The 25,997-nt window shown below is 38.9% G+C and overlaps 1 protein-coding gene across 1 annotated transcript in view; it reads right to left on the bottom strand.

Moving 5' to 3' along the window:
- Positions 1-14,757: 14,757 nt before the first annotated feature.
- Positions 14,758-25,997, bottom strand: part of LRGUK (leucine rich repeats and guanylate kinase domain containing) — a gene marked incomplete at both ends in the record, with an annotated part of 106,023 nt that continues 94,783 nt past the window's right edge. The window contains 3 exons of the mRNA XM_080818740.1: positions 14,758-14,888; positions 19,269-19,420; positions 25,691-25,813. Of these exons, the coding sequence (XP_080674866.1) occupies positions 14,758-14,888; positions 19,269-19,420; positions 25,691-25,813 (406 nt within the window). The remainder of the gene's footprint in view (positions 14,889-19,268; positions 19,421-25,690; positions 25,814-25,997) is intronic.

Genomic DNA, 25,997 nt, shown 5'->3' with positions numbered 1-25,997 from the left:
AGATAACAAAAAGAGATAGAAATCATCTAAATTGGTAAGGAAGAAGTACTCCACTACTTGGAGATAAATTGGTAAGGAAGAAGTACTCCACTACTTGGAGATGACATGATACTATATATAGAAAATGCTAAGAACTTTACCAAAAAGCCACTAGAACCAAAAAATGAATTCAATGAAGCAGGATACAAAATTAATGTACTTAAATCTATTGCATTTCTATGTAGTAATAATGAAACAGCAAAAATTAAAATAATCCCAATTACAATTGAACCAAAAGTAATAAAATACTTAAGAATAAACAAGGAAGTGACAGACCTGTACTCCAAAAACTAGAAATCATTGATGAAGGGCACCTGGGTGACTCAGATGGTTAAGTATCTGCCTTCAGCTCAGGTGGCTCAGGTCATGGGATCAAGACCTACATCAGGCTCCCAGCTCAGTGGGGAGTCTCCTTCTCCCTCTCCCCCTGCTTCTCCCCCTGCTTGTGGGCTCCCTCCTCTCTCTCTCTAAATGTATAAATAAAATCCTTAAAAAAATTGATGAAAAAAATTGAAGATGACACAGACAAATGTATATTCCACCTTCATGATTTATAAGAATTAATGTTGTTAAAATGTCCATACTACCCAAAGCAATATACAGATTTAATGTAATCTCTACCAAGATACAAATAACATTTTTTCACAGAGCTAGAACAAATAATAGTAAAATTTGTTTGGAAACACAAAAGACACCAAATAGCCAAAGCGATCTTGAGAAAGGAGAACAAAGCTAGAGGTATCTATAATCCCAAATTTCAAGATATCCTACAAATCTGTAGTAATCAAAAACAGTATGGTACTGGCACAAAAATAGACACATAGATCAATGGAACAGAATAGTCTGCAAATAAACCCACAGTTTATGGTCAATTAATCTATAGCCATGGAGGCAAGAATACGCAATGGGGAAAAGACAGTCTCTTCAATAAACGGTGTTGAGAAACGTGGACAGCTACATGCAAAAGAATGAAACTAGACCACTTTCTTACACCATACACAAAAATAAACTCAAAATGGATTAAGGAGAGCACATCGGTGGCTCAGTCAGTTGAGCATCTGCCTCCAGCTCAGTTCATGATCCCAGGGTCCTGGGACCTAGTCCCACATCTGGCTCCCTGCTCAGCAGGGAGTCTGCTTCTCCCTCTCCCTGCTTGTGCTCTCTCTCTCTCTCTCAAATAAATAATAAATAAAGTCTTCTAAAAATGGATTAAAGATCTAAACATGAGACCTGAAACCATAAAACTTCTAGAAGAAAATGTAGGCAGGGATCTCTTTGACTTTAGTCAGAGAAAGGTTTTTCTCAAATGTCTCCTTTGGCAAGGGAAACAAAAGCAAAATTAAACTATTGAGATTACACCAAAATAAAAAGCTTTTGCACAGTGAAGGAAACCATTAACAATATAAAAAGGAAACCTTTTACTGAATGGGAGAAGATATTTGCAGTGATATATCTGACAAGGGGCAAATATCCAAAATATATCAAGAATTCATACAACTCAACACCAAAAAGACAATCTGCTTAAAAATAGGTAGAGGACCTAAATAGATATTTTTCCAAAGAAGACATATGGATGGCCAACAGACACATGAAAAGATGCTCAACATCACTAATCATTAGGGAAATGCAAATCAAAATTGCAACGAGATACCACTTTACACCTGCCAGAAAGGCTAGAATCAAAAAGATGAGAAATAACTGTTGGTGAGGATATGGAGAAAAAAGAACCCTGGCACACAGTTTGTAAAAATGCAAATTGGTGTGTGGAAAACAATATGGAGGTTCCTCAAAAAGTTAAAAATAGAATCTCCATATGATCTAGTAATTCTGCTACTGGGTGTTTACTCAAAGAAAATGAAAACACTAAGTCAAGAAGATATATGCAACATGTTTACTGCAGCATTATTTACAACAGCCAAGATATGGAAGCAGCCCAAGTGTCCATCGGTAGATGAATGGATAAAGAAAATGTGGTATATATACACAATGGAGTATTACTCAGTCATAAAGAAGAATGAGATCTTGCAATTTTGCAATAACATGGATGGATCTAGAGGGTATAATGCTAAGTGAAATAAGTTAGTCGGAGAAAGAAAAAAACCATATGATTTCCCTCATGCAGAATTTAAGAAACAAAGGAACAAAGAAGAAAAGAGACAAACAAAAAAAAACAGACTCAAATACAGAGATCAAACTGGTGGTTGCTGGAGGGGAGCTGGATGAGAGGTTGGTGAAATAGACAAAGAAGATTAAAAGTACACTTATGATGAGCACTGAGAAAGGTATAGAACTGGTGAATTATTATATTGAACACCTGAAACTAATATAACACTATATTTTAATTATAATTCAGTAAAAATATTGCATAAGGTCAGACTCTGGGCAAATGGTTGAATCAGAATTCGAACTCGGGAATTCTGATCATAGTCTCACCTATCTATGCTATAGTGCCTTCCTACTATTTAGACAGAGCTTCTAAAAAATTGCCTTTGTTTGAGGGGGAGGGTGGTATGCAGGGACTGTGATTTTGTATTACATGGTCGATGCTGGAGGACATTACAAGAAATGGCTACATCAAACTCAAGACTATTTAATGCCTATAAGGTAAAGAGGATGTGGTCCACATTTATATGGTGCCCCCTTTGGGACAACTAGGCACAAGAGTTCTCTGAAGTCTTGCTCTGCAGAAAAGCTGTATTGTTGCTGGGTAACCACTGACTTCATCTTAAGGTCACTGTGAATCTTGAAATTGTAGAACTAATCATGCTTCCTTCTCTCCTGTGAGTAACCAGGAAGCCTACTTTTGTGGCCCACCTCTAAGAATCAGGCTTGACCTGATATATTAATCAGTCTTTTTTCTCTTTGCCCTAATATCCTTACTTGTTCATGCTTTGTCCAATTGAACTGCATGTACCACAATTTCATGTCCTCAAATTGTTTTTGGAATACAGTGGTATGGCATATATCTAGAAAAGTTAATGTTTCTAGAAATTTAAATGCAGGTGTCCAGGTTAATATGGTGGCATATAAGCAGCTACCTATCCTAACTTCCCATTCAATGAATTCTGAAAGATGCTCCCCCCCCATAAAATCCAAACAAACCAACAATAACAAAAGTAACTGGCACCAGGAATAAAATCTAAAGGTCAGACCATATGCCCAAACCCTGTTCTTACCCACTGAATACAGCATTCTAGGGAGAGCAGAAAGAAAAGAACAGAGAACATACCCTGGGAATAGAATAAATGTTAGAAAAATGTTAACAAGTTCAGTCACCTGTCACCTCCCATTTCTTCTACTGGAATACAGAAATCAAGCAGATTCTTCCATTAGTATGCAGAACTATTTCTGAAATACTCTCCTTCCCTCACTTTCCCTTTGCACCTTTAGATTAAGACTGTGACAATGAGGAAATCATCACATACAATCATTGGTAGTAACTACTGAAACTACTGAAAAATCCAGAGAGAAGTAAACACTTAATATAAGGCCAAAGCAGCTCTTGAAGATTTACTTGGCAAAAAGAGGAGTGACGTTCTATAAACTGAGTCCTAATTAAATTTATAATTATGGAGATGGGAAAGGAAGGGGGAGGGGAATAAAAACATTTTAAACTCCAGGATACACATCAGAATAGGGAGAAAATATATTTTCCAAATCACTATAAATGAAAAGAGCAAAATATGTGGGAAAAGACAAAAGCCAATAAGTGAAACAGCAAAAAAAAAAAAAAAGTCTCAAACTCACCATAAAACATAAAACAAAGTGACATAAGTATGACTGAATTCATCTGTATTAAAAAGAAAAAAATGATTTTGCTTCATAACTGAAGTAAAAGGCAGAGACTCTGAATGAGTTAAGGAACATGCAACTATATGTTTCTTGTAACAGTGAGACCAAAATCAAATTATATAGAAAAACAAGAATAAAATGTATCAGGCAAATAAAAATAGGAGATGGCACTGATATTATCAAAGAAAAGTTCAAAGCAAAAAGGATTCAGTGAAACAAAAAACATCCTTGCATATTGAAACAAGCCAAAATCTGGGGAGCCTGGGTGGCTCAGTGGGTTAAAGCCTCTGCTTTTGGCTCAGGTCATGATCTCAGGGTGCTGGGATCGAGCCCCACATCGGGCTCTCTGCTCAGCAGGGAGCCTGCTTCCCCCTCTCTCTCTGCCTGCCTCTCTGCCTACTTGTGATCTCTGTCTGTCAAGTAAGTAAATTAAATCTTAAAAAAAAAAAAGCCCAAATCCCTTATTATATAATAGTTCTGAGCATTTACGAGTTGATTAGCATAACCTCAAAATTTATTTAGCAATAACTATTTAGTATATAAGAAGAGACAGAAACACAAATACAGTGACATATTAAAATACCAATATCATCGATGACAGAGCAAGTTAAAAAGAGGATATATCTATATAGTTTAAATAAGGTAATTAGTAAAATTGAATTAGTAAGTGTAGCAAAATTTTATGCCATAGACTTTCTTTTCGATTCCATTGATGATTTTTTAAAATTGAGCTCATGCCAGGGGATAAAGAACAAGAATAAAATTTACAAAATATAATGACATAAAACATATTTTCATTTCTTCATTATAATTCATTGAAACTAGAACTTATAAGGGAAAAAACCTCTCAAAATAACTGTCAGGCCAATAAAACCCCAAACTGTGATGATAGACCCTTTAGAACTGTCCTGTTCCAAACAAGAACCATGAGATACATGTGGTTATTTGCATCTAAGTTAATTGAAGTAAAATTAAATATTCAGTTCCTTAATCACACTAACCACATTTTAGTCTTTAACCATATCTTAGTCACACCATAGCCACAGGAAGCTTGTGGCTGCCGTACTGGACAACACAGATATTCCTATGCATTTCCATCATTGTAGAAAGCTCCAATGAACAATGTGACTTTTAGAAAATAGAACTTATGATAATAAATGGGGACCAAATAGTTAATACCCAGTAGATACACATTCACAAGAATGTAAGAGAAAACACTAACATTCCAGGATAAAAATGTAACAGAGACATAAACTAATAATTCATAAGAAGGAAATGTTAATCAAAACTAAGTCTATGAAAAAATTAGACATATCATTTTGCAACTATCAAATTAGTAGTGAAAAAAATTATAACATACTTTATACTAATTAGAGTGTGGTGAGTCACTAATAAACTGAGGAAGGTAAATAATAAAAACTTTTGACAAAATCATTCTAGAAAGCCCCACTCATTAGTCATTCTAGAACGCCCCAGTCTAGGAGTTCTGACACCTGCCTATACACTCTGGGGACTTTCAAGAATACGCTGTCTGAGCATTCATACCCACAGATCCTTATTTAACTGCCCTGAGATGCAGCCTGGGCATGGGTGTTTTCAAGGTTATGGAGAGTCTGATGTGCAGACCAGGTTGAGAACCATTACTCTAGAGTTACAGAGAGATAACTTCGGGGTCTGGGGTACAAAAGAAACCTCATTTGAGTGTGGGGCTTTAAGAGCAGGGGCACTTCTGCCTACTGTTTGTCTCCCCATATAGAGCTGTACCAGGTACCACTGAGTTCCCAATGTACCCATGTGGTGGGAACTCATCAGGGAAAGAAGACCGTGGAGGTCAAGGCAGAGAGGCTGAGACAGGCCTCTTGTCCCAGAATGGCACAAGGGAGAAGTTGGTTTATCACGTACTTTCATGAAAAGAACCAAAGTTACATAAAAAAGAGGGTAGGCATACCTGGAGTGGCCAGAATGATGGGGATGCTGCAGCAGAGGACACCATATTCATGGACCCCAGAGAGGAGGCAAGACCCAAGGCTTTCATGTTAATGCAGGAAACAGATGCATACCCCCCACCCCCACGTCTCGAAACTCTGTAAACCTTTGGAAGTTGGATGCAATCCCAGGTGAAAAAGCAGGTGAGAAAAGATAGAATTGATTGAGACTGTCCTGAATTGACAGTCTCATTGAGAATAAGATAACGTTTCTTTCACTTTGGATTTGAGCTGGAAATTAAAGGGTTTATGGTCTGAGGTATTCTCACTCACTACACATTAATTATCTAGTGTACTCATCCCAAGAATTCCAAACAGGCACTCTGGTTGTAATCCTGGTTTTATAGATGGTAATGCTTTGATTCAGATAGAAAATAATTTACATTTCTAACACTTTTCACTTTATATACTTTGATGTTATTCGACTCAATTCATAAGGGCTCATGACTGTTATGTCTTAGTAATGAGATGCACCTGGTTTAATGTAAAGGGTGTTTTATGTATCATTTAATGATTTTTGTCCCGATTTCTTACTTTGATTATAATATTATATATTCGACTTGTGTTTTTTATTTGTGTGATGTTACTTTTGATGTTTCTATAAGCATTTCTTTTATGTACCACTAATTTTTTTTAGTCAGCAGGTAATCCAGGAGGGGAAGGAGGGAAGGAAGGAGGGGAAGGAACAGAAAATCACTGTGAGTGACATCCCAGCATAAGTGAGGAGAAAAGAAAAACTTAGAAGATAATAAATTATTTGATTATGGTGAATTTGATTAAATTAATACATACCTCAATTTTTTGTGCCCTATAAAGAAAACCCCTTCTTTTCTATACTTATTCATGGTAAAATTCACAGTGAACCAGGAATTAAATGAAAGATTGTTTTCTAAAGAAGTTTATCTGCCAAAAACCTATAGCAAATCTCACATTTATGAGTGAAGCATTAGACACATATATATATTTTTTAAATCAGAAGTGAGATTAGAATGCCCACTATAATTTCTTCTATTCACCATTGTATTAGAGGTTCTCTCCAGGGTAGTTTTTTGGAAGAAAAAAAAAAAAGAAAAAGAGAAAAATAATAAGAGTAGAAAGGGGAAAAATGGCATTTCTTAATATTACCTGGATGGAAATTCTGAAATAATATATGAGTATATTATTAGAATAAGTACCCATGATTTCTATATTTCAGACACAGAAAATACAATCAAAGAATATTCCACTTATAATAAACTAAGTACCTAAGAATAAACCTCAATCATGCTAAAGATACCTGTGTTCTTTATGGAGAAAATTAGACAAGTTAAAGAAATCCTACACAAATGGAGCATGTTTATAGACAGAGATATCCAATATCATAAAGAAGACAAGCCTCCTCAAATTTATGAATTCAGTGTAATTCTAATCAACTCCAAACAAGGGCATTTGTAGGGCTTGAAAAATAAATTCTAAAATTACTTAGAAAAGCAAACTGTAAGGAACAGCCAAGATAATTTTAAGGAATATGGAAGTACACAACTTGTCCTACTATGTTGTAAGTCTTATTAAAAATACGCTATACGCAACTAATGAATGGTTGAACACTACATCAAAAACTAATGATGTACTGTATGTTGGCTAATTGAATTTGAATTAAAAAATATTGGCAATAACATAAGTAAAGGCCATATGGTCAATGTAGCTCTCGTTATGTACAATTACATGCATCTGGCTTTAAGCAGTAGGTGCAGTGGAGAGCAGACTCTGGATTGGGAATGGAGAGACCTGGATTCAAATCCTAACAGTCCTGATCATTTGTTAAGCAATAAAAATTATTTTTTTCTATCAAAACAAAAACAAATACATAGTAAATAAAATAGTGAGTTAGAGGAAAGAGTCTAGAAAGAGACCCAAGCATTTATGAAAACAATTTGTGAAAGAGATGGTTTTATAGATTAGAGAGAAAATGGGATGGGACAACTGGAAAAAAAATTCAATCCTACCTCATGTCATACACAAAAATCCATTCCAGGAAAAGTATAGACCTAAATTGGAAAAGCAAAATTAAAAAATAAAAGAAATTTAGAAGAATATCTAGGAGATTTTGTTCATGACTATGGGATAGAGAAGGAATTCATAAGACATAAAAATAAAAGGTACTAACTATAAATAAAAACACCGACAAATTTAACCATATTAAAATCTTTTATTCATTCAAAGATACTCTTTTAAAAAGTGAAAAGACAAGACACAGCCTTGGGAAAACCACCTGTAATACACACAGTTAACAAAGAATTAATAACCAGAGTTCTGAAATAAATCCTGCAAATTGATAAGAAAAATATAGTAATCCAACGTAAAACGAGGCAAAACATATAAATAGGCAATTCACAGAAGAGGAGCTGTAACTGGCCAATAAACTTGCAAAAAATGTTCAACTTTACTAATAATTGGAGGAATTCAAATTAAATATAAAAATGAGTTTATATTAACAGCCATTGGAGTAGCAATTAAAAAGACTGTGAATCCCAAGATGCAGGAGAATGGGGACTTAGATGTTTGTGAAGGCATGTTAGAGTAACCAAAGTGGGAATATCTAGTAAAGTTAAAGATTTACATACTATAACACAGCAATTCAATTCCTAGACAAGAATGCTTTTTATTGTTGTTTTTTTTTTTTAAGACAAGAAAGTTTTTAGCTGAATCCTTTGTGATAGGAAAAAAAAAAAAAAGGAAGCAAATTCAGCATCAATCAACAGGGAAGTGGATAAACTGTGGTATAGCCTTACTGTGGGATATTACGACAGTAAAACAAACAAACAAACAAACAAACAAACTAAAACAACATGATCCACATGGATTAATTCCACACACATAATGTGGATAACAAAGTAAAATGCTGAATATACACAGTATAATATGAAGTTTAAAATCATGGTGAACAAAAGCATATATTGTTCAGGATAAATACGTACATACAGAAGTCTTTATCAAGTTGAGGAAGGCCTCCTCTGTTCCTAGATTTTTATCATGAGAAGGTGCTGGACTTTGTCAAATATATTTTCTGCATCACTTGATATGATCATCAATTTTTCTTGTTTAGCCTGTTATTAGAGTGGATTACATTGGTTGCTTTCAACTAGTGAACCAACCTTGCCTTCCTGGGATAAACCCACTTGGTCATAGGGTGTAATTCTTTTTATGTATTGCTGAATTTTATTTGTTAATATTTTGTTAAGGATTTTTACATCTACTCATAAATGATATTAGTTTGCAGTTTTCTGTGTATGGCCTGTTTTGGTATCGGTAATATTAGCTTCATAAAATCAGCTGGAAACCTTCCTTCCTCTTCTCTTTTCTGGAAGAGACTGTATAAAATTGGTATGAATTCTTCTGTAAACCTTTGGTGGAATTCTTCAATGAAAGCATCTGGGCCTGGAGGTTTCTTTTTCAAAATTCAATTATCAATTCAATTCAGTTTAATTCTTCAGTTTCTTTAATATATTTATGGGGTTATTCAAATAATCTGTCCCATAGTGTGTGAACTGTGTTTTATTTTGAGGAATTGGTCCATTTCATTTAAGCTGTCAAGTTTATGTCTATAGAGTTGTTTGTAGTATTCTCTTACTGCCCTTTGACGTCTATAGAGTCTGTAGTCTCATCCCCTTTCACTTCCAATATTGGTAATTTATGTCTTCTCTTTTTTCTTTGTCAGTTTTACAAGAGAGGGGTTGGCAATTTTACTGATCTTTTCAAAGAGCCAACTTCTTGTTTTACTAATTTTTCTCTACTGTTTTTCTGTTTTCATTTTCAGTGATCTCTGCTCTCATCTTCATTACTTCCTCCTGCTTACTTTGGGTTTATTTTGCTCTTTTTCTAGATTCTTGAGGTAGGAGCTTCCTGATTTAAAAATCCTCTGCTTTTCTAATATATGCATTTAGTTCTATATATATTTCCCTTTCAGCACTGACTTGGCTGCATCCCTCAAATTTTGATATGGTGTATTTCACTTTCATTTAGTTTAATGTATTTTTAAGTTTCCTTGAGAGTTTCTCATAGACCCACGGGATATATAGAAGTATGTCGTTTGTTTTCAGACGTTTGGAGATTTTTCTGTTATCTTCCTGTTACTCCAGTTTGATTCTTTTTTGGTCAAAGGACATGTTTTATGATTTCAATTCTTTAAATTTGTTAAAGTTTTTCTCATCATTGGTAAAAATTTTTGCACCAAAGCCTACTTTATCTGATACTAATCACCACTCCTGCTTCCTTTTGGTTAATGCTTGCATGGTATATGCAAACACGTTTCTATCCTTTTACTTTTGACCAGTATACCTTGTTAAATCTCAAGTGAGTTTCTTGTAGATAGCATATAATTGGGTCACGTTTTAAAATCAAATCTGCCAACCTCTGCCTTTAATTGGTGACCACTTATTCTAATGTTAATTGTTATTATATAAGGGCTTAAGGCTGCTTTTGTTTTTTGGTTATTTTCTTTTTCCTGCCTTCTCGCGTGTCACTGAAAAGTTTTTAAAACTCCATTTTTATTTATCTATAGTATTTCTTGGATGTATCTCACAAAGTAGCTTTGTTAGTGGTATTCTAGGTATTACATTATCCATACGATTTATCACACAGTCTACCAGTGTTACCATTTTAACAATTTAATTTCAACAATTCAAAGATTACTTTAAGTCCTTTCATTATTCCTTATAATTGCCTTAAATTATACATAACTTCTACACATATTGAGAATCATATTAGATGCTATAATTTTTCCTCAGTCATGAAACCTAATTTAAAAAACTCAAGATGAGGGTGCCTGGGTGGCTCAGTGGGTTAAGCCTCTGCCTTCAGCTCGGATCATGATCTCTGGGTCCTGGGATTGAGTCCCACATTGGGCTCTCTGCTCAGCAGGGAGCCTGCTTCCCCCTCTCTCTCAGCCTGCTTCTCTACCTACTTGTGATCTCTTTCTGTCTGTCAAATAAATAAATAAAATCTTAAAAAAAAAACAACTCAAGATGAGAAGGAACTTCTGTTGTATTAATCTATATTTTTACTTTATTCTTCCTTTTCCCTTCCTTGTGTTTCAAATTTCCTTTTTGACCATTTTCATTCTGTTTCAAGAATTTTCTTTAGCCATTCATTTAGGATACAGGTCTGCTGGCAACGTAGTCTCTTTGTTTTCCTTCCACCTGAGAATGTCTTGATTTCCCCTTCATTCCTGAAGGACATTTTCACTGAATACAGAATTCTAGATTGACAGTTGTTTTCTTTTTTTTTTTTTTTTTTTCTTTTAGCACTAGAAAATGTTGGATCTACTTCCATGGTTTCTAGTGGTACCATGATTTCTGATAAGAAATCCACCATCGTTTGATTTGTTATTTCCATATAATGATGATGTTTTCTCACTCATTGCTTTGGGATATTTTTCTTTGTCTTTAGTTTTCAAAAGTTTGATTACAATGTGTCTTGTTGCTAGTTTATTTAACCTGTCTGGGTTTCATTATCTTCTGGAATTGGTAGATTTTTGGCTTTTGCCAAATTTGGGGAATTTTCAGTCATTATTTGCTTGAATACTTTTTCAGCTGCATATGCTTTTTTGCTCTCCTGGACTGCTAATGACATAAACATTAGATCTTTTCATACAGTCCTACATGTCCCTGGAGCTCATTTTGTCCTTCAGTCTATTTTCCTTCTGTTTTTCAGATTGGGTAATTTCAGTTGCTCTTCAAGTTCAGACTCTTCCCCCACTCTGTCCTAACCATTTTACTACTGAGCCCTCCAGTGAGTTACTGTATTATTCAGGTATAAAATTTCCATTTGGTTCTTCTTTATATCTCCTATTTATTTGCTAAGATTTTCTTTTTCTTTTTTCTTTCTTTCTTTCCTTTTTTTTTTTTTTTTGCTGAGATTGTCTGCCTTTTTCATTTTTTTCAATTGTGTTTATAATTGCTTCTTGAATCAGTTTTATGATAGCTGCTTTATAATCTGTCAGATCATTCCAGCATCTGTTTCACCTTGGCATTGGCATATGTTGATTATCTTTTCTCATTCAAATGGAAGTTTTCCTGATTCTTGATGAGTTTTGTTTTTCTTTTTTTTTTTTAAACTATTTCTTGGACATTTTGGATAGTATATTGTGAAAGTCTGGGTCTTATTTAAATCTTCTTAGCGTACTTTCTTCGAAACCATGCTAGTGGGGGAGGGAACACTGACTCATTCCTGCCAGGTGGAGGTAGACATCTAAACTCTCCACTCTCCGCTCAGTCTCTCTTGACACTTACAGTAGGAAAAGGGGGAATGATGCCTTATTGATACTGGGTGGGGTAGAAGTTTAGGGTCCCCATTAGGCCTTCACTGACATATCTTGGCTTGGAGGTTAATTATTTTTTGTCATTCAAGTTAAAGTTTTCCTGATTCTTGATGAATTTTTTCTTTTCTTTTCTTTTTTTTTTTAACTACATCTTGGACAGTCGGGGTAATATGTTATGAGAATATGGATCTTATTTACATTTTCTGTTCTCCACATGGTCTCCACTGATCCTGCAAGAAGATAGGTCAGTGGCGAAAGTCTTGGATCTCCACAATTATCATATGGTTTCACTTACTTGTGGAGCATAAGGAATAACACGGAGGACATGGGGAGACGGAGAGGAGGAGTGAGTTGGGGAAATGGGAGGGGGAGACAAACCATGAGAGACTATGGACTCTGAGAAACAGACTGAGGGTTTCGGAGGGAACAGGAGTGGGAGGACGGGTGAGCCTGGTGGTGGGTATTAAGGAGGGTACGTATTGCATTCTGAAGCACTGGGTATGGTGCATAAACAATGAATTTTGGAACACTGAAAAAAAATTAAATTAAATTAAAAAAAAAAAAAAAGAAGAAGAAGACTGCTTAGTAAGAGAGTAAAAAAAAGACCTTCTCTGACACCACCCTGATGGGAAGGGAAAGAAGTGCCTCAATACTCTCAGGTAGGGAATGGAGTCCAGGTCCCTATGGAGCCTTCAATGACACTGTGGGAGGGGGTTCCCATTAATATTGGGGAGTGGTGGGGCGCCTGGGTGGCTCAGTGGGTTAAAGCCTCTGCCTTTGGCTCAGGTCATGATCTCAGGGTCCTGGGATCGAGCCCCACATCGGGCTCTCTGCTCAGCGGGGAGCCTGCTTCCCCTGTCTCTGCCTGCTGCTCTGCCTACTTGTGATCTCTCTCTCTGTGTCAAATAAATAAAATCTTTAAAAAAAAAATATTGGGGAGTGTTGCAGGTCCTAGCCCTCCACAAGAACTTCCCTGACACTATCCCAGCAGGAAGAAAGAGGAAACCTCATTTTAGCCAGGAAAGCCTTTGCTGACAGGGTAGGGAAAAAGGGTGAAGCGACATTTTCATCCACAAAGACGTGGATGAAAAGTTTTCTGTCTTGCTCAGCTGCCCCTTTTCTAGTCCTTTAGCTCAAGAGAACAAGCTTTTGGCTGGAGATGTGTGGTCTTTACTGTCAATGTTTTGGCATTACAGCTTATCTAGCACTCAGTTCGGGATATCTGAGCCAAAAAAGGAACCCAGGGAGCTCACCTCTGTGTTGCTTCTCAGCTCCCAAGGTCCCCAGCTGGCTTGTCTTCTTCCTTCTACCTCTCCATCTTCTTACGTTTGTTTTAGATATGATTTCTAGGATTTGACTGTACTTAGCAGAAGAAATAGGGAAAAGCGTATCTCCTCCACGTTGCCTGAAATTGGAACTCTTATTTTTATATCTTCTGGTGTTTCTACAGTATTTCAAAATAACTTTTTAAAAGATTAGATAATGCTGTGAATATTAAAGTATCCCACCCTCTGCCTCCTCAATGCTCTAGAGAGGACTAACTCTCTTTTCCTGCTCAGCCTTGTCCTTTTTTTTTCAGGTTTCCCCTGTCCATCCCCTTCTACTTGCCCTAAGAAAAGAACTTTAAGCAGCTTCTGTTGAGAAGAGGGTTAAGTGGCAGACAGAAGCCAATAGCAAATCAAGTTACATTCAAATTTGATCATGGGGGAAAAGGGCTATTAAAGGGGGTTTTAATATTTTTAAAAGGGAAGTCATTAAAGGGTTTTACTATTTTAAATATTTAAATATTTAACAATTAGTACAGTACGATGTGGAGGCTTTTGCTCCCAAGAATCAGCAGGCACAGAGGATTCAGAGAAGAGACCATCTACCAATCCAAAGAGATGTGTTTCAATATTTTAAGAACCAGGATAGTCTTACTGGTACATATCAGCTGAATACCGGCCTTTTCTATAACTACCCAATTTTTTTTTTTTCTGCCAACAGTAGGTAGTGAAGCTATAAAGATGAAGAAAGTTGTTTAGAAATATTTCTAATGACAAGAAGTACATAATCACAGTCAGGAAAGGGTAAAGTAAAAGAAATATCTGGTAATTCTTATTCCTTCATATTGCTAAAGCAACTCAAGAACCATGAAAAAATACATGAATTAATTCCTTTTGAGCGATGCAGTCGAGATCCTTTTGGTTACTAATTAAATGGAACTCTACACTCCTTTCATAATCAGAAGAACAAAATATTTCAATCCCCTAGGGTATACACAAATGTTATAAATGGACACATTAAAATTTCAAAAGCAGAATCCCAGTTGGATATATCCAAAAATCACTATGCACACAGCAATGCCGAGATCTTGGGAGAGTTTGCCATCTGATATTTCAGAGCAGGAAGCAGCTGGAAAAGTCATTAAGAGCTATGAGAAAAACTGAAATTACATTTCTAAAAGCTAAGAATAACTTACATTCTAAAACGACACTACTTGAGAATCACAAAAGAAATTGATTGAGAGAATTAAGGCACATAGAACATTCTTTTGTAGGTAGGTAGTTGAGTGGGAAACAGGATCCATGACCAGGTAAGACAAAGGGATTGGACATTGGTCAGAACAAGTTTTGTGCGTTAAGACCAAATGTGACTACTGGTCTACTGGCGGCCCTGAGGAATTGGAGGGAGGATGAGTTTGGTGTTGAAACCTGGGTGGCTGACGACCGAGACCGTGTGTCTTCTGTGTTGGACAGGCACTTTGTCCCATGGACGTGAGTGTTTACATAGCTCTGTAAAACATTAAGGAAACAAAAGACAGTACATAGAGTTAACCTCTTGGTACACAATACATTTTTTTGTTTACAAAGAAAATGAACATTGCAATACTGTAAGCACCAGAATATTGTTTATACTTAACTCATAACAAACTGAAGGGAACAAAAGACACCCAAACAAGAAAAACAGGGGATGAGTTTCAAAATACATCATGTGCAGGTCTGGATGAGCCTTAGGTTGTATAAATTTGTCCAGTGATCAGAAGGTTGCAACCCCAAGTAGTTCCCATGCTACTTTTCAATCCTGCCCATACCCTCTGTAATGATGCCTGGCATCATATTCTTTTACAATCATACCTAACCGGACTTAACACACACACACACACACACACACACACGCATGCACACATGCACCCATATATATCCTAAAGTCCTCCCAAGAAAAGCCTTATCCACTGTGCTCTAAGTTTGGTTTGTTTACCAAGGATGGAGACACCGAGAATGGACCATGGAGCTACGTTCTACTGGGGACTGTGGGCAGCAAGATGAGTTTGAAAGATAGAGCCTGAAGGTAGAGCATGGTCACCACAGAGGAAGTTGAATTCTCACCGGGGAAAAGCAGTGTGGCAGGGACTTTCTCAGTGAAGCAGAAGATTCTCCAGAGAATGAGAAAAATGGAGTGACCTATACGGTAAGACTAGGAAGACTCCATCTATTGTGCAGACAGAGGCAATCTGAATCACTGAAAGGAAAATGGACCTTTTTAAGGTATATCCCGAGCAAGAAGGGCACATTCCGTGAGATGATATTAACAGAGAAAAAAAAGAGAGAGAGAGAAGAAAAGGAAGAGCTCTTCCTTGTTTGCTGCTGTGGCTTCTATTCCCCCCCTAGCTTGGAGATGTTTTTCAAACTGGAAAGGGTAACAAAAACATCTCAAAAGAAGGAAGGCGCTGCAGAAGAAAGAAGACAGTGGAAGAGTGAGCCTCCCTTCTAAATCAGTTCAAGTTTCCACACCCAGGCAAGGTGAATCCCAGCCTGCTGGGGTAAACTACAGAAGTGCTTTCAGAATCTGGTCTTGTAGAGCTCATTGACAGTAAGAAAAGACAAATAACACTGCTCTTTTTAACATGGGAACAAAGATTTACAAACCAGTGCCCTTGACCTCAAACCTTAGCAAATTCAAGTTTGTGAAAGAAATGGTTTGTGCGTTTATAAAACACCGGAGTGAGTGAAAAGTGTTGGAAGGAGTTTGCAAATTATGTCAAATTAATTATTTTAAATTAACTCAATTTCCCCTTTGCTTGGGCAGGGGTCAAAAAATGTAGAGCCCGTAGGCCAGATCTGGTCTGCAGTGTGTTTCAGTAAATAAAGTTATTGGAATCCAGGCTATGACCATTAATTTACATATTGTCTATGGCTGCTTTCACACCACAATGGGAGGACTGAGTCATCGCAGAAGGGTCTAGCCCTTTACAGAAAACTTGCTGACCTCTGGGTTAGAAAGCACCACTGTTACAGTCTTGTCTTGATTTCCACACGTATCAGAGTTTCTCACATAAAAAGATGCTAGAGAGATGTGAGTAGGAATCACATGGCAAGTAGACTCTCCCTGAAACTGAGTCTCCAAAGACACTACTGTCGGCCAAGACCTGGGTCCCGCTGTTGGCAGAGACTATGAGAAAGGCTTGGGTGGCATGCTTGCTGCAGAAACTTATAAAACTGCGAATATGGAGGATGAAACAAACCCCAAAGTGATCGAATTAAACTAGAATGTGGTGCTGAAACCAAAATAACAAAAAGAAGAAAATAAAATTCGCCTTCACGTAAGAAGAAAATCAAGTACGCATGTGTGAGATGACAGAAACCTGGTCTGGCAGTTCATATGCAAAAGACAGGAGAGCTTAACTGACCCGGAGTCAGTCGTGGGACTTATCTCGAAGAAAACCGCCCCTGAGAGACACCGGCAAGATGGCAGACAGGGAAGCACCAGGCCCTTGCTCCCCTGGGCAAACACTGAACAGTGAGACTAACCAAGACAACCTTGCAGGAGCTCTGGAAATCAGTGAAAGAGCCCTAGTGACCAAGCGAATGCCCAAACAAGAAAAAGCCACATTAAAAACAGTAGGAAATTTCAAGGTTTTTTCCCACTCATTGTTGCCAACCAGAAAGAGTAGAGCACTGTGCTAACGTGCGTGGGGGCTGCCTGAGCGGTCTGTGTCCCCTAACTCAGCTTTCAGAGGGCCACAAGTGGCACAGCTGGGGGCCCATACAGCTGAAGCTGAAAGCAGTGAGGACCCAGAGCCACGTATGCCTGGGGCAAGACACTGCTAATTGGAGAGGACAAAAGAACATCATCTTCCTAAGGCCCCAAGAAGCAGCTGGGGTAAGACTGTTAAGGAAATGGAAGGTTTTTTTTGTTTTGTTTTGTTTTGGTTAATGGCTATGTATGCTAGGAAACTGGAAAAAAGCATCCGTGCAGGCCCAGGAAAAGTACATGTCCAGAAAAGGACTGGAAAGACCTTAAGCCTTTAACCCTTTACTGGTCCTGGGCTCTGGACAAGCCCCGCACCCGGGGAGGCCTGCACGCTTGGAGAGGTGGCTGCTTTTTCAAATGCTCAGTTTTCAACAAAACATCACATGGCACATAAAGAAACCAGAAAACATGACCCATTCAAAGCAACAAAGTAAATCTCCAGAAACCATCCCTGCAGAAAACTACCACTATCTTTTGCTTATGTGTATACAAATTTGTAATCATCATACCGAGTAGGTATCTAGCACCTGACTTCTTTCTTACACCTCACCACATCCTGTAGGCTCTAGATGATACCATATGATGCTAGAATATGCATATACATATATATTATATATGTGTAATATATGGTATACAGGATGTTTCTCTATTATTGTAGGACAGATAACATGCTCAAGGCTCAGGCATTATCTGATTTGCCCAAAACTATGCAGTCAGACAACGGCAGAAACAGAGCTAGAACCAGGCCTTTGCATTTTGAATCCAGTGTTCTTTTCACAGGTTACAGCCCCACTTCCGTTCTGGCCAGACTGTTTGGAATGCAGTCTGCGCCTCTAAGCATCCCACTGGAGGAAGAGTATGAGAGGATAGAACATAAGATAGGAAAGATCTGGAAACACTGTCCTATGGGACACCAGACCATGATGGGCCTTGGTGACACATTTGGTCCAGGGCTCCTGGAGTTTTGTCCTTAGGCCCCTGAGTGGCAGGTCACAGTCTTGAACGGGTTTCTAGAACACTTCCCACAACCTGTGAGGTGACAAGAAAGTGTCTGCTTCAGAATCTGGGATGACTTCCTGGAACCCTGGTCTTGGGACTCTAATCCTTACTGTCTGTGTTCACGCTCACAAATAATAAAATCTTTGAAAATACTTTATCTCAGGCCTTATCTGTCCTGAAGGTAAGTACAGCTGATGAGTCCCTGCCCTTGAGTTGGCTAGAAGCTGCCTGTTTCGGAACCCTGCCTTCTGGACATGCCAACCGCTGTGTCTTCTTGTCCCTGGCAAACTAACAAGTCTTTATTCTCTCTCTGGCTTCCGCACTCACCTGAGCAAGAGGGTCCTCACGTCCCCTCTGGGCTCAGGCAGAACTTCGCCACCAGCCCAGGCTACAAATGGTGTCTCCCTGCTAGCCTGCAGGTCCTACAGAGTCCTCCAAGTTTCTCATTGTTTTATCCATTGCTCACAGAGCCCCATCTTCCAGCCCAACACCAGGTTACTTTCTCCCCCTCTCACTTCACCTCCAGCCCTTCGGTCTCTCCGACACTGTTCAAGGTCTTTACTCGCGGTCATGTATGAACACCACTAGCGCTACTATGCCCAGAGACAAAAATGCAATGCCCACCTTGTCGGGGTCTGGAGATAGGCATTCACCTGTGTGTTGAGGAGCAAAGGGCATGAAGGGGGTGACCTGGCTAGGCTGGGCCAGATCCTTTTAAATCTAAAACCAACGGGATTCTGCCAGTCTCCCAGAGCAGAAGATGGACCAGCAACCTGAAACCTTCCAGGCTTCTCTTCACCCTCACTGAATGGAGACCCCAAGTCACCCAAGACCCCCTGCAGAGAGCACGCACCCCCGACCCCAGAAGATCCCTGCAGGCAGAGCGGCTCAGTGGGCAGAACAGCAGCCTATTCTAAGCCCATTCTAAGTGGCCTAAGTAAGTGACCTTGGGCACATTCCCGACCTTGCTGAACTTTGTTTTTCATCTCTGAGCACTGGGAGACCACAAAAACCCCACCCTACCTCAGAGGAGAGGGTAGGACTTAAAACACTCATTTAATTTTTAAAAAATCAGAAGCAATGGGAAATAGATACAGTGATGTTAATATGCATATGAGACCCGCACGTAAGATGACACATACCTCTTAGGGCCTGATCAGCCTCGCCATCACTTACTGCTGATCCCGGGCGAGAATAACCACTGCCCTCTGGAGGCTGAGAAGACATTTCTTTCGACCACGGATAAGCATGAAATATTGTAGAGTAGTTCTTGATAAGGTGGGAATCCTCGCCACTGAAAAATGAAAAGTGAAGGATACCGTTGGGATGAAAAGCTCCCGAGCGCCATACGGTGGAAGCCTGTGACCGCACTGGGGCGCCTCTCCGGAGCCCCGTCCGTGGTGTGTGCACGTCTCTGCTGAGCTCAGGCATTCAGCGCTGTCTGTGGTAGGAGCTACACGGCAGCGGGCAGAGTAAAAGCTGTACATTTGGGCGTAAACCTCTCCTCCAACCGACAAAGCAAAGCAAAGCGCCGTGATGGGTACTGGAGCACACACAAGTTGACAGAGGCACGGGTACTAACTCCTGGCACTTCAGAACCGAGTGCAACTTACATATGGCAGTTCCTGCTACTTCAAGGACAGATGACATGCAAGCGTCTTAGGAGGCCTGATCTGGACCACACACCGGGCATACCTAATGTGAGTTTTGGGGACTGGGATCTTGTTCCCCCTTTATGATGAGGTTGGGTTGTGATTAGCGTGCCCAATACCCCTGTGTTTGGCCCAGTGCACTTCCTGCCATCAGGTTACTCTCCTTTGGGATTCACTTGCTTCTTGGCTTCCAAGGGTGGTGGGAGACTGGGAGGGGGGGTCTCCCTGGACAGGAGGGGAGGGGCTCATCCTGAAGAGCACCGTGAAGTAAGTGAGCTTTGTTGCTTTGCTCGCAGCAAGATTAAACATTATTTCTTAATTTTTAAGTGCATTCATTTATTAATTAGCTTTTCTCCTGTCATTCATAAACATTTACCTTTGGAGGATCTAAATTCCTGTTTGCCCTATCAGTTTGTATGAACTCTTTATTATTTTTATTTTTTATTTTTTTAATGAATATATAATCTTTATATCTTTATATATATCTTTATATATATTGATATGCATATCAATATATATCTTTATATATTGAATGTTGACTCAATTGTTACATTTTATATAGTCTGCTGTTTTTCCTTTTACATTTGTTTTGGACCTAGAGAAACTTAAGGTGTTTACATGGTCAAAATGTACTCCTCTTTCCCTCTGTGATTTTTCTTATTTCTAAAAAAAAAAATTTCACTAACATTTTAAGCAACTCATTACCGTTGACCCTTGAACCACGTGAGGGAGGGGATTAGGGGTGCTGACCCTCCCTGCAGCTAAAAAGCCACATGCAACTTTTGACTCCACAAAAATTTAACTACTCACAGCTTATTGTTGACGGGAAGCCTTACAGATAACATAAACAATTGATTGACACATATCTTGTATATGTATTAGATACTGTATTCTTACTCTTACATAAAGGAACATAGAGTAAAGGCTATTAAGAAAATCATAAGGAAGAGAAAATGGATTTATGGTACAGTAGTACCCTGTACTGTAAGTAACCTGCAAATAAATGGACCCGTGCGGCTCCAACCTGCATTGTTCAAGGGTTAACGGTCTATACATATAATTAAAACCAAGTTCTATTATACATAAGGGCTCATAATAAAGAGCAGCAAGCCAAGCCCTACCTCTCCCAACACCACTTTCACTCTCCTGAGAGCTAACCATTTTTCTTTTTTAAAGATTTTATTTATTTATTTATTTGACAGAAAGAGAGAGAGAGATCACAAGCTGGCAGAGAGGCAGGCAGAGCAAGAGGGGGAAGCAGGCTCCCCGCCGAGCAGAGAGCCCGATGCGGGGCTTGATCCCAGGACCTTGAAATCATGACCCGAGCCGTAGGCAGAGACCCAACCCATTGAGCCACCCAGGCGCCCCAGAGCTAACCATTTTTAACCATGTCTGTTTTCAGATATTCCGACAGTAATTTTGTTTGTAAATAATTCATTACTTTTATTGACTTACCAGTTTTAAAACAATCTTTCGTAGACATGGCTGTCTGCTATAATCAGAAAGGATTCAGCTCACTTAATAACACTCCCCCTGCTTTTTCTCCCCCAAAGAGCTCTGCACTGTTTTCAGCTCCTCCGTCAGACCTACATGTGCATGGACTGTATTTCAATCCCGCCTTTCTTGTTCCACCAACAACAGATGACGCGTGTTGACTTTCTAACTCTACCTCCTCAACTTTGTCATTAGAGCTCTACGTTTCACTGCCAGTGTTAATTACAGTAAGTTTTGTCGTCAGAGTGTTGTCTTTTCATGATTTAGCCAAAGATTAATTTAAAATGTTGAAAATTAGGAGGTAATTGTTTACTGCAGAGCCTGGAGGTCGGCTGCGATTACACGTTCGCTGGAGTTTCAACGCAAGGACTACTATCTCAGCACAGAAGTACATTTCTGGGATCAAATGTCAAATTCAGGTTGACCTCCACTTGTTCACACTCCACATTTAACTTAAGTTCATATCTTTGCAGTACCAAAGGCTGAAGCAAATTGGGTCTACTCTGGATAAAGCCTGTCATTTAATGAGGGTGTCTCTGTCTACCAAGCTGATATTACAACTGAGCAGAGTGAAAAGGGTAGAAGCAAGTTTTAATGAGGTGTCCCCAGGAGTTCAAGGCCCCATTACTAGGAAACACAGTCCAATTAGCTATTTGGGCTTGCCCTTGACCCAAGAGGAAATGTAGGGGGTGATGTAGGCATACTGAGGGGACACATCCAATGTGAGGGCACTCATGCTGTCTGTGTTATGTCTGAATGGCAAGCAGAGGCTGCAGTACTTGGGTCGTAGTCCATGGCTGGAATCCAAAATCAACTCTCCTGGAAAGCTCCCACACTGGGCATGGACACCTGCCTTCTGCTCAACCTACTAATTACAGCTAGGGCTTGATGGCACCAACATTTTCAGGCAGAGGTAGCCCAGGACGGAGCCATCTCCCTGCAGCTAGGGTTCTGCTTAGAAGATTTGAGGACTTGTAAGGGAGCACCTGGGAGGCTCAGCTGGTCAAGCATCTGCCTTCAGCTCAGGTCACGATCCCAGGGTTCTGAGATCGAGCCCCGCGTCGGGTTTCCCACTCAGCAAGGAGTCTGCTTCTCCCTCTGCCTCTCCCTCTCCCCTCCCCTGCTTGTGCTCTCTTTCTCTCTCTCTCTCTCTCTCTCAAATAAATAAAATATTTTTTTAAAAAAAGAAGTTTTGGGTACTTATTATCAACAGATAGAAAAACTAAATTGCTCGTTGGAAGGAGGGGATCCCTCTTACCAGGTTGGACTGAGTACTTGGGTTTGTCTTTTATTGTTAGACAACAGTTTTTGGAATCCCTTCACAGAATACTAGCCTGCTTCAGATAGAATACCGTGATCCTAGAAGATTTTGTTTTCCAACCTCTTGCCCCCACATAAGGGGCATAACTGAGCTAAGAACCACTTCCTAAAGAAGTGAGACTAATACCGCCAACTTCTGGATTTCTCTGTGACTGAATAGCTCTTTCCTCTTGCAGGGGGCAGTGACATTAGTAACCCTGCTTGGGAGCTCTCCAGAAGTATACTAGACTGAATCTTGTTCTGCTCAGTAGAATGTTAGATGCATTTACGTGTTAGGGGCTAGATCTTCTATTCTAAACTACAGCGCCATAAAGCTTTATTCCTTCTTTTAGTAAAAACCCACAATAAACCAATCTCTAAAGTAATACCAACATAGTATGTTAAAGGGAGCACAGAAGGAAAATGTCAAGAAAAAGATGCCACTGGAGTTTTCATACCTATCATATTAGTTTGTTGGGGTTGGTGTAACAAAGTTCTGTGAACTGAATGGCTGAAATTTAGTGTCTTACAATCCTAGAGTCTACAAGTTCAAGATCAAGGTGTCAGCAGAGTTGGTTCCGTTGGAAGGCTGTGGCCGAGAAGCTATCCTAGGCCTCTCCTCTAGCTTCTGGGGTTTGCTGGCAATCTGGTGCTCCCTGGCTTCTACATCACGCCAAGCCCTCTTCTGGTACACGTGCCTGGGTCCAAATTTCCCCTTTTTATGTGGATACCAATCATATTGGTTTAGGGGTCTACCTTATTCCAGTATGACCTTATCTTAACTAATTACATCTGCAACAACCTTATCTCCAAATAAGATCACACTCTGAGGGGATAGGACTCCAGCATGTGAATTTGCAGGGGGTGGCTTGGGAGGGGGTGCACAACTCAACCCATAGCACATGTTCTAGTCTCTTATTTTTAAAAAAGTGTAGGTCTTCATTTAAAACACACACCCAAAAAAAGTGGAGGGGGGAATCACAGAGCAAGGTCTTTCAACAATTACTTTTTCCTTTTCATCAAAGAAAATATTACATGAAAATGCTTTGAAAGACAGATGTAAAAAAGTGGTGGAGTTGAAAGACACACATATGTTACCACCAGCGAATGGTCAGACTTGAGGGTAGGTCTGAGCCACCCTTTTCACCAAGGGGCCAGATGAGGTATAAGCCCAGTGTGACCTGTTAAGCATTCTTTTTCTCTGTTATGGTCTGAATGTGTCCACCCTTTTCCTTCAATTAATACTGAATATTAATACTAACTAGAATACTAACTAGAATACTAGGGTCTCCAGTAGCTAGTGAAATGTGTAGGCTTGAAGGAACCACTTAGAAGGGATGGTTATTTTTCATCATCAAGTTTAAGGGAGGAAATCCAAGTGTTACAGCAATAAAACTCAGAAATAAAGGAAAATGTCACTCATTTTTTAAACTGTCCTTATCATGACACAGGCTCTCAGAAAATATCCCTTTGCTGGGGCAGACTTTTAAAAAATAACCTTTTAAAGTTACGTTAATACTTCAAAAATACTTCACCACTGAAAATATGGGAGAACAAAGAAATAAAAATTGGTCATAATCTCATCACTACAGGAAAATAACTACTAATATTTGGTGTATTTTCAGTATTTTTTTCTGTACATACACATGAATATTTTTAAACCTAATTACATTGGCTATACATGTGTATCTCAATTTCCACACTTATTATATTACAGGCATTGGTTCGTCTTTAATGCCTTATAATTTTAACATTTGTTTTAACATGTAGAGTGATGTGAGAAACTTAACTGTATCTAAAGGAATTTTTTCCATTTATTAAATATTTCATCAAATCATCATGGATTCTTAATAGTTTTTTTAGGATATAAAAATTAAGTATAAATTCTAAATTGAAAATTTGAGTAATAAAGTGAAGTCCTTATTTTCAGGAAGTTAGTAAGAACATGACAAGACCTTAATTATAGCATTTAAAAATTTTCAATTTGAAATTACAAAAAGTGATAAAGAAGAAAATAAAAATAATTGTATTTCTAGAGAAATCTCCCCTGCTAATATTCTGGTGCATTTCATTCCAGTACTATTTCTTGTCTGTTACATGGCCATGTGTTCAGATAGCGCAGAGATTCTGCCAAACCCACATGACCCCTTCTGAAAAATTCTCTACTTGGTTCTCTGTCACTGGTCTGGCCACAGATAATCAGATAAAGGATGGGTGCTTGATATAGGTGCAACCAATCCATAGACCAGCCTGTTTCCTGTGAGGGCTCTGGCTACAGATCTCTATTCAAGAGTGGCACACCTAGTAGGTGGTGATTGACCCAACCAGCCAGATCTTTGCTTGGGAAGTTTGGATTCAAGACCTATGTATGAAGAGATGGTCAACTGTAGAAGAAAACACAGCGCAAGCAGAAACCAAATGGAGCAGATTGCCGGCACAGGCCAAGCACTAAAATCAGTGGTAGAGTGTCAGCTGTGGTCTGTATATGGTCTTCAGCTTAACACATACTCAGCTTTTGAACCACCTTTTGACACAGTAAGCACTGGAACCCTGAAATGTCCTTTTGTATATTGGACACCAGCTGGTAAACATTTAGAAACACAGCACTATATTAATCAGAGATGTTAATTGCAAATTACAAACACCAACTCTGGCTCGTTTTCATACCTAAAAAGGAGTTACTGAAAAGCTATTGTGTAGTTTATAAACTAATGAAAAACTGAAGGATCAGACCTAAAAACTGATCAAGCTAAGCTAGGTGCCAAGAACAGAGCCAGGTCTCAATATGGAAAGAGATCAGTAGATCATCACAGCTTGCGCTCCACAATGGATTCTGGATCTTCCGCTACCAGTGTCTGGGTGGATCTCTAACTGCTCCTGCATCTTTGTGTCCCTCCCTCCAGATTCAAAATCCCAGAGAGAAGCTTTTAACTGGATGGACCCAGGATATATGCTTATGTCCTCCCCAGAGGGCCAGGATCTACTCCCTTCAAATTCCATGGTGGAAGGTGGGGCCCTGCTCCCCAGTTTCAGGATTTCTCTGAAGCGTAGGGAGGAGTGCCATGATCTTAACTAATCAGCAGAAAATAACTGATTTTACTGCATAAAACTCAACTCACCTCCTCTCAGAATACAGTCCAATGGGAGCTTTAAAATAATCTTCACAAAGCTCAAAATTTTTCTGCAGTTCTACAGCTGTAAGATAATGTAGACCATTGGTAACAGGTGCTGGCACCGGACCCCTGGAATCAGAAAAAAAGAAAAAAAAAAAAAAAGAACTTTGTAATGATACCAAGCATACACACACATAATACCTAAATACTGACTGATATATCCACATAAATGTAAATACCTGTAAAATATATTTGGAATAATGTAATATATCCACTCAAACATTTACTCCAGATTTGTCTTAAAACACCAGCA

Source organism: Martes martes, assembly GCF_963455335.1.
Source record: "Martes martes genome assembly, chromosome: 11".
NCBI lineage: Eukaryota > Metazoa > Chordata > Mammalia > Carnivora > Mustelidae > Martes > Martes martes.
This window is presented reverse-complemented; position numbering and strand designations above follow the sequence as displayed.